Source organism: Pygoscelis adeliae, unplaced genomic scaffold (genome assembly GCF_000699105.1).
Source record: "Pygoscelis adeliae isolate BGI_AS28 unplaced genomic scaffold, ASM69910v1 Scaffold492, whole genome shotgun sequence".
NCBI lineage: Eukaryota > Metazoa > Chordata > Aves > Sphenisciformes > Spheniscidae > Pygoscelis > Pygoscelis adeliae.
In genome coordinates, this window is record NW_008824349.1 from 511318 (window position 1) to 520522 (window position 9205).

General features: G+C 50.5%; 1 protein-coding gene across 1 annotated transcript; it reads left to right on the forward strand.

Annotated features, from left to right (window-relative positions):
* Window positions 1-1063: 1063 nt before the first annotated feature.
* On the forward strand, window positions 1064-5240 carry LOC103912779 (zinc finger protein RFP-like). The gene is made up of 5 exons (XM_009319176.1): window positions 1064-1106; window positions 1178-1198; window positions 2677-2697; window positions 3902-3928; window positions 4681-5240. Exons 1-5 carry the CDS (start codon window positions 1064-1066, stop codon window positions 5238-5240), a joined length of 672 nt encoding a protein of 223 aa, XP_009317451.1.
* The last annotated feature ends 3965 nt before the right edge of the window (window positions 5241-9205 follow it).

A 9205-nucleotide genomic window follows, 5' to 3' on the forward strand; every position in this document is an offset into this window, starting at 1 on the left:
ATATGATTTTCAGTGTGGACAGAAGTCACGCTGTGTGAGGTCTTCTAAGTCTAGCTGGGTGGCCTTGTCAAGTTGCCTTTGTTCTGCTGTGAGGCACCAGCGCCCTCAAGGTTGCCAGGGGCAGGACTTGGCCTCAGCACACACTTGCACTAGTCCATGAACGCACTTGACTTCTCGGGAGGGTCCCAACTCCAGCAAACACCTTCCCCGGGGCTTCATGCCATGCATCCTCCACCGGCTGTAACAGCCTTTCTCCTCTCCTTTGTAGGACAACTTCAAGAGGAGATAGGGGGGTACTGCCTGGCATGCGGGAGGCTGCTTGTCCCTAGAGTGCAGGGTGGGAATGGGGAGCGCTCTGTGTCCCTGGGCCCAGCCCTCCTCCCTGCCAGCCAGCAACAGAGTTCACAAGAGGCTGCTTGCCTCCCTCTCTGCCCCTTGCCCTCCTTCCCTCACCAGGCACCGCTGCTCTGGCACGACAGCTTCGACAGGAACGCACAGGGGGAAGACAAGGGCTTTGTCAAGGGGTCCCGTCCTTCAAAGTGGGAGTCCACCCTTGCCAAGGGGAACGTTCCCCATATGCCTAGCTTCACCCTCCCCAGCTCCATTTCATGGCAATGACTCCCTGCTAAAGAGTCCACCCCCACCTACCCATGCTTCTCACCATCCTCTTGGGCAATGCCCTTCCTGGAGCTACGGGCTCCTTGGAGGTGGTTCCCTTCATCTCCTCTTGGCCACACAGAAGGAGCCCGTGGCCTCCCCTGCCAGGCCAGGCCTGGCGGGACCTCCACTGCCCGCACAGCTGGGGAGCTTTCTGCTAAAGCCCCTCCAGCTTCTCCCTATCCCTTGTGAACTCGGCAGCCCACAGCTGAGTACTCGATGCCAGGTGTCGTCTTCCCAGCCTCTCTCCGTGCATCCGTTGGCCATGCTTCCAGAAACTCCTGCAGCATCTTGCCTTGCAGCTGCTGAGAGCCCGTGGTTGGCTCTTCTGCAGAGCCTCTGGGCTCCATGCTGGGTCCATGCCACGGTGTCCCCATTCCTGCAGACCCCTTTCCCCCCAGTAACCATGAACTCAGGCAAAGGAAAGGCAGACGCAGCCAATCGCCCAAGTCTGGAGCCCAGGTGGGGTCTGAGCCCCGTGATCTCTCTTTGCTAACTGCCTTTCCCCTTCCTTTTGTAGCCCGGGTGCAAGAGGAGAAAGGTAAGTGGTCTCTGCTGCCTGGGGTGTTGCCGTTCCGGAGGGAGAGGCTCCTTCCAAGAGGGACATGCTGGTGTCTGTGGGACAAGGGTCTCTCCATGTGGGCCACGAGCGCGGTGTCCTTGGGGTCCCTGCAGCAGGCACCCATGTTCAGGCAACCCAGCTGAGGCCTTCAGGTGTGGCTGGACTGTGCGTAAAGGGCTTGCCCCTAGAAAAAGCTCACGTGGGAAGGAGGGAAGAGGGAAGGAATGGCAAAGAGAGGGAGGGAAGGAGTGAAGGAAGGAAATACCGGTGGGGTGGAGGAATATGATTTTCAGTGTGGACAGAAGTCACGCTGTGTGAGGTCTTCTAAGTCTAGCTGGGTGGCCTTGTCAAGTTGCCTTTGTTCTGCTGTGAGGCACCAGCGCCCTCAAGGTTGCCAGGGGCAGGACTTGGCCTCAGCACACACTTGCACTAGTCCATGAACGCACTTGACTTCTCGGGAGGGTCCCAACTCCAGCAAACACCTTCCCCGGGGCTTCATGCCATGCATCCTCCACCGGCTGTAACAGCCTTTCTCCTCTCCTTTGTAGGACAACTTCAAGAGGAGATAGGGGGGTACTGCCTGGCATGCGGGAGGCTGCTTGTCCCTAGAGTGCAGGGTGGGAATGGGGAGCGCTCTGTGTCCCTGGGCCCAGCCCTCCTCCCTGCCAGCCAGCAACAGAGTTCACAAGAGGCTGCTTGCCTCCCTCTCTGCCCCTTGCCCTCCTTCCCTCACCAGGCACCGCTGCTCTGGCACGACAGCTTCGACAGGAACGCACAGGGGGAAGACAAGGGCTTTGTCAAGGGGTCCCGTCCTTCAAAGTGGGAGTCCACCCTTGCCAAGGGGAACGTTCCCCATATGCCTAGCTTCACCCTCCCCAGCTCCATTTCATGGCAATGACTCCCTGCTAAAGAGTCCACCCCCACCTACCCATGCTTCTCACCATCCTCTTGGGCAATGCCCTTCCTGGAGCTACGGGCTCCTTGGAGGTGGTTCCCTTCATCTCCTCTTGGCCACACAGAAGGAGCCCGTGGCCTCCCCTGCCAGGCCAGGCCTGGCGGGACCTCCACTGCCCGCACAGCTGGGGAGCTTTCTGCTAAAGCCCCTCCAGCTTCTCCCTATCCCTTGTGAACTCGGCAGCCCACAGCTGAGTACTCGATGCCAGGTGTCGTCTTCCCAGCCTCTCTCCGTGCATCCGTTGGCCATGCTTCCAGAAACTCCTGCAGCATCTTGCCTTGCAGCTGCTGAGAGCCCGTGGTTGGCTCTTCTGCAGAGCCTCTGGGCTCCATGCTGGGTCCATGCCACGGTGTCCCCATTCCTGCAGACCCCTTTCCCCCCAGTAACCATGAACTCAGGCAAAGGAAAGGCAGACGCAGCCAATCGCCCAAGTCTGGAGCCCAGGTGGGGTCTGAGCCCCGTGATCTCTCTTTGCTAACTGCCTTTCCCCTTCCTTTTGTAGCCCGGGTGCAAGAGGAGAAAGGTAAGTGGTCTCTGCTGCCTGGGGTGTTGCCGTTCCGGAGGGAGAGGCTCCTTCCAAGAGGGACATGCTGGTGTCTGTGGGACAAGGGTCTCTCCATGTGGGCCACGAGCGCGGTGTCCTTGGGGTCCCTGCAGCAGGCACCCATGTTCAGGCAACCCAGCTGAGGCCTTCAGGTGTGGCTGGACTGTGCGTAAAGGGCTTGCCCCTAGAAAAAGCTCACGTGGGAAGGAGGGAAGAGGGAAGGAATGGCAAAGAGAGGGAGGGAAGGAGTGAAGGAAGGAAATACCGGTGGGGTGGAGGAATATGATTTTCAGTGTGGACAGAAGTCACGCTGTGTGAGGTCTTCTAAGTCTAGCTGGGTGGCCTTTCTGCTGCCTGGGGTGTTGCCCTTCCGGAGGGAGAGGCTCTTTCCAGGAGGGACCGGCGTGGGCAAGGCTTGCTTTGTGGTAGCTGGTGGGGATGCATTCATGGGCCTTTTTTTGAGATATAGCAGAAGAGCTTCCATGCTTTTCAAGGGCTTCTTGTACAAATGCTTATGGTTCTGTGTTTGATTGCCCTTCTCTTTGTTATTGCCATGCAACTGGTGAGAGAAAAGAGTAAGTGATATCTTGTTACTGGTGCTCCTTCAAAATGCACAGCTGCTGAGATGTCCTTTGAAAGCCTGCTCAGCTCAGGAAAGTGCTCTCGCCTCACTCAGTTTTGTTGGGAAACATCATGTAATGCTAAGGAATACCTTTGTACAGGAGAGGGAATTAGGCTAAAGGATCACATGGGATAAATCCTGGACTCTAAAACCTATAGGGATGGGATTAGAAAGCAGTTTTGCAATGAGGTATTGTCAAGTGTCTGGAAGGCACTGGGATGCCCCCTTTCATGAGAGCTGTGAGATACCTCTGCAGACATGAGGTCTTTCGCCTTTTTACCGGTCCCCTCTCTTTCCTACCACGGACCATGTCCTCTTTCCACTCTGTATTCATGGTGTGTTTAAAACATTTCTGTGAGACCAATCACTTGAGTGGCCCACTGGCTTTTCCTCTCTGGAGGATGAGATGGGCTTGTGATGTACTTTCTGACCTGTAGAAAAGACATGCTACTGCAGAAGAGCATGCTCATCTGCCACCATCATAGACTGTGTGTGAGCTTGCTGGACCCATGGTCTTCTTGTTAACTCCACTCAGTGTCTCCTTTATTCGTTTTCCTACAGGATTTCTGCAGGCACAACGACAGAAAGGTAAGAAAGGAACCCATGCTGAATCCCATCTTTTGGAGCCTGAATGCAGCTCTGGACAACACGTTCCTCCTTCTCAGGGAATGATTCAGATGACTACTTAACAGCAAGAATTGTTTCTAAATCTTTCTCGTATTCATTTGCTGCCCAAGAAACTTCACAAGTCAGTGTTAGTGTTTCCGGCATTTAAAGCAGCATTACTGATTCTCAGAAGAAAAGGGTGGGTTTTAGCAAGGAGAGGCTCATTTCAGGGTGTTTTTGGAGCATTTCTACTGCTGAGCATGCGCAAACCTGGTGTATTTGTGTCATACAGTCTTGGTCAATGGAATTTCTCCCCATACTCTCATGCAAGCGGATTCTGTGATTCTGGTTTTGGCCAAAGAGGAGGTGTGTGCCAAGACATGGTTCTTATCCTCTGGTCACCTCTAGAGAGTTGCCACGATGAAGGCAGAGGCTTGCAATCTCCTTACATTCCTCCCTGGAGCTACATGACATCTTCAAGGGAGTGTCTTTGAGTTGCTTTGCATTTGGTGCATGCCGACCACTCTCTCAGCATGCCATAGATGAGAGACAAGGGACGTGGGAGACTTGGGACAGCAGAAGCTAGAGGTATCCTGGGCAAAGAGGCTGCCCAGGATGCATCAGAGTGGAGAACAAGAGATGGCAAGGGAACCAACGGGAGGGGACACATAATAGAAAGTTTCACAGCAGCAGCCTTTATGCTTTTTACTTCTTAAGTGACTTGATTGTTGCAGTTGATGTCACCCTGGACGCTGACACAGCTCACCCCAGACTGGAAATCTCTGATGATGGGAAGAGTGTGAAAGATACTGGCACCATCAGAAAGGTGCCCAGCAAGGAGAAGAGGTTTGATTCCCACACTTTTGTGCTGGCAAAGGAAGGATACACATGTGGGAGACACTACTGGGAAGTGGACGTTGGCAAGAGAAGAAGCTGGACCTTGGGTATTGCCCAGGAACCTGTGACTCGCAAAGGGACAGTGACTCTGTCCCCTAAGAATGGCTTCTGGGTCATAGGGTTTGCAGATGGGCGAGAGTATTGGGCCCACTCAGATCCTTGGACCCGTTTGAGTGTGAGTGGGAAGCTGCAAAAGATTGGGATCTTCCTGGACATCTCAGCCAAGCAGCTGTCATTTTACAACATCCGTAAGAAAGCAGTTCTGTACACTTTCACCTTGGGAGGTGACAGCAGCCCGGAAGGGAAATTCTTTCCCTTATTCTCAACAGGCCCTGCTGCTGCAAAGCCTGACACTGAGCCTCTGGAAATAGTGCAGGGGTTTGATGATGATGAATAGTTCACTCGAGATTGTGAAGGCCTATAATGTACAGCCAGTGATCAGACCACGGTGTTGTGAGGCTGCTGCCTAATTTGTGTCTCCTGAATAGAGCTAAGTAAGGAGAGGACAGATCATTGTGGCCAGCTCTGACGTTTTTTTTTAACTATGCATCAGAATGAAAAAGCTTGTTGAGGGAAATTTTAGGTGCTCAAGAAAAACAAACGTTCTTTCATGATAGTGTGGAATGAACACTTTCTATGTAAGGTGAATTTTCCTGAAAAATTACTGTCCTTTTCTGATATTTTGTGGTTTGGGGTTTTGTTGAGGAGGGAGAGCGATAGAGTGGCTTGGCAGGCACCTGGCAGCCAGCCAAGATCAACCCACCACACATGTCTAGATGGCTTTTGAACTTCTCCAAGGACAGAGACTGCACAGCCTCTCTGGGCAACTTGTACTTGTGCTTGGTCACTCTCAGAGTAATAAAGTGTTTCCTGATGTTCAGGGGGAACCTCCTGTGTTTCAGTTTGTGCCCATTGCCTCGTGTCCTGTCACTGGCACCACTGGCAAGAGCCTGGCTCTGTCCTCTTTGCACCCTTCCTTCAGGAATTGCTATACATTGATAAGATCACCCTCAAGCCTTCTCTTCTCCAGGCTGAACAGTCCCAGCTCTCTCAGCCTTTCCTCCTGTGAGAGATGCTCCAATCCCTTAATCATCTGTGTGGCCCTTCCCTGGACTCTCCAGTATGTCCATGTCTCTCTTGTACTGGGGAGCCCAGAAGAGCAGATGTGGCCGCTCCAGTGCTGAGGAGAGGGGAAGGATCACCTCCCTCGACCTGCTGGCAACGCTCCTCCTAATGCAACCTAGGATACCATTAGCCCACTTTGTGGCAGGGGCATATTGCTGTCTCATGTTCAACTTGATGTCCACCAGGACCCTGAGCTCTCTTTCTGCCAAGCTACCTTGCAGCTGGGCGGCCCCCAGCATTTGCTGGTGCCTGGGGTTTTTCCTCCCCGGGGCAGGACTTTGCACTACTCTTTTTTGAATGTCAAGAGGTTCCTGCCTGCCCATTTTTCCAGCCTGTTGAGGTCCCTCTGGATGGCAGCATGACGATCCATGACTATGGTGTATCGGCCACTGCTCCCAGTTTGGTGTCATCAGCAAACTTGCTGAGGGTGCACTCTGCCCCATCACTGAGATCATTAATGAAGATGTTGAACAGGACTGGAAGCAGTATTGACCCCTGGGCTACACCGCTTGTTACTGGCCTCCAACTAGACTTTGTGCCACTGATCAGGACCCTCTGGGACCGGCCGTTCAGGCATGTTTCAGTCGAGGACCCTATCTGCTCATCCATCCCATACTAGGCTTCTTTTTCACTAGCACTTTTTTACTAGTATTTTCCTGAGTATCAGTTAATTCAGTATCTAAAACTGAGCCTTACATGTAAGTCATGAATTGCCACTGAAATAAAAGGGTTTCTTTTATTTGTTTTTCTTAGAGGTGTTATAAAGTTTACAGAAGTTGTTTATCGCTAGAATAATGTGGACCATTTAAGTCTGCCTGTCATGTAATTGAATCAATGCACAATTATTCGCATGGTGTGTTGGGTGGAAAAATTCTCAATGCTGTGCAACCAGTGCTCAGCAACAGCCAAGACACTGGTGTGTTATCAATACAGTTTCAACCACAAATGCAAAGCACAGCACCATATGGGCTTCTATGAAGAAAATGAGCTCCATCCCGGCCAGACCCAGCACACATGGTCAAGACACGTTGTTTGCTTTTGGAAGATACTGAAATAGTCCTCTGATATCCTTGTTTAGAAATCAGTTGCATTTTTACCATGCATAGAAAGAGTCAAATCCTATTCGCAATGGAGTTTTGTGAAATGTGTGCAGTAAACATTTCTGTGAAAACTGGGAAGATGCCTCACACTCTTACAGAGAAGGTGAAACTGCTCTGCGCACCAATGCCTTTGTTCGTTTGTGTCACTTGGTTTCAAGAAGGTCACTTCTCTCTTGAGTTCAGAAGAGCCTATCTCAGGGTAGGATTCAGCGCACAGACCAAGGGAACTCGATTTTAGAGTAGGGGTCCATTGCACAAAGCTTGTCATCAGTTCAAAACAGTTTGTGCACCACACCTGCCAACCTCATACAGATGTTTCAGATGCTGGTGGGAACCTGTAGAGCCACTAATCACCTTCATGTTTAAGTGAGATAATATAAATGTGTTGACTTACACACTGGTCTCCAGTACCTTTTAGACGGACTGTCTTCAAACTGGCTCTGCAAAGACACTGTGCAGACTGCACTCATCCTGGTGGCTCCCACATATTCCTGGTACAGTTATCCCTGAGTGTATGGGGTAAGGGGATGGAAACTCTGACCCACCAGAACCTGCGCGCTGGTGAGGTTCACTGAGGTCAGTGGCGTTGGCCACTACTTCTCTTTCTCATCTGCACAAGAGTTACAATAAACCTGAGTCTTTCATCCACTTAAAAAAAAAAAAGAGAAATCCATCAAACGGGAAAAAAAAGCCATATTTACTTCTACTAAAAATTCTGATTACATGAATAACATACCAAAATTATTATCTCAGTTGGATTTGTAGAATAGCAAAATCTGAAAGAAGAGCAAGACATAATACTTCGTCTAATGGCTCTGCACTGTAACTTCCCATCCGCTTATAGAATCATAAGATCATTTAGGTTGGAAAAAACCCCTTAAGATCAAGAGCAAGCGTAGATCGTCAAGTCCAACCGTAATGCCATCCTTAGCTAGCCAGAGAATACCTCAGGCTGCAACTACCTTGAATCAAAAGCTAAATTGTTTATTACTACTTGCAAAACCCTTTCCAATCAAACTAGCTTTCCTGGACAGTATTTCATATTTATGAGTTTTACCAGAACTTGTAATCCAATGCTTCCCAACGTCCTCATTGCAGACCTCTTTGGTTCCTTGCTTGCCATCATACACGTACGTGTCTTCTTTTCTTTGATCCTGACTGGATGATTAACTTTTGTAACAGTAAGCATTTATTCCAAGCATGGTTTTTCCATGTCATGAGAATAGTGGGATTTGAAATGCTTAGTGAGAGAGGTGATTTCTGGCCACTTTGCCATCACTACCTGCCAGGAGCTGGGGGTGAGCGCAGCATCCTGGCATCTGGACATGTGTCTGGTGCCTCCTGGGCTGATTAAGATATTGCCAGCACATTGGGATCTGGTGTTCAGATCTGTACTGGTACTGTCATGTACCAGTTCTGTCCCCGAGAAAGGGGAAGATATTCATACTTTGAACACCACCCCGAACATTGTTCAGACTGCATACCAAAAGCAGGAGGATAGGACTGGATTTCACACCTTTCCAAATGAAAAGGTTTGTTGCAGCTCCACAAGCAACACTGATGACAAGTCAGGCACGTTACCTCCAGGAGGCACCTGCTTCTTCCAGTTGACATAGAAGTACCTGTGATGAGTGGTGAACATGTAGAAACAGGAGCGGGAGGAATTTTTGGGAAGTGTTGTTTAAGCTCATCAGAGCGCTTTACCATCCTAGAACAGCGATCCACTTTTGCACAAACACATCATGAATGCTTACTGGGATCTTCAGCGACTGGCACAGAAAATCTTTTCATGCTCATGTTGACATTTGATGTAAGCTTCTGTATGCAAAACCCACAGTTGTTTTCGCTTCCTGGGTTGAGGATCCATTCCTTTCTGTGAGTGCTTAGAAGAACTGAAGGTCCCCTCTACCCAGTGACTAGTGGCCTGAAGTCTAGGTCTTCTCCTTCTTGACTGGCTCACGGAAGGATTAACAAGCAATGGTGGAAGATTCTTATATGAAAGAACTGTTCGGCTTTGATTTGGTTGCACAAACCATGGGTTTAACAAGAGTGCAGTGTGATCTCAGGCTCTGTGTTTCAGTCAGACATTAACCATGCATTCTCAATTCATCCATTCACTCATCATTCACTGGAAGGG

What these genes read in the sequence shown, in the direction of transcription:
- LOC103912779 (XM_009319176.1), top strand. Translation starts at nt 1,064, where the DNA reads ATGAACTCAGGCAAAGGAAAGGCAGACGCAGCCAATCGCCCAA. An exon ending in CCGGGTGCAAGAGGAGAAAG is followed by an intron (nt 2,698 to 3,901) that starts GTAAGTGGTCTC and finishes GTTTTCCTACAG; the next exon opens with GATTTCTGCAGGCACAACGA. An exon ending in GCAGGCACAACGACAGAAAG is followed by an intron (nt 3,929 to 4,680) that starts GTAAGAAAGGAA and finishes TGATTGTTGCAG; the next exon opens with TTGATGTCACCCTGGACGCT.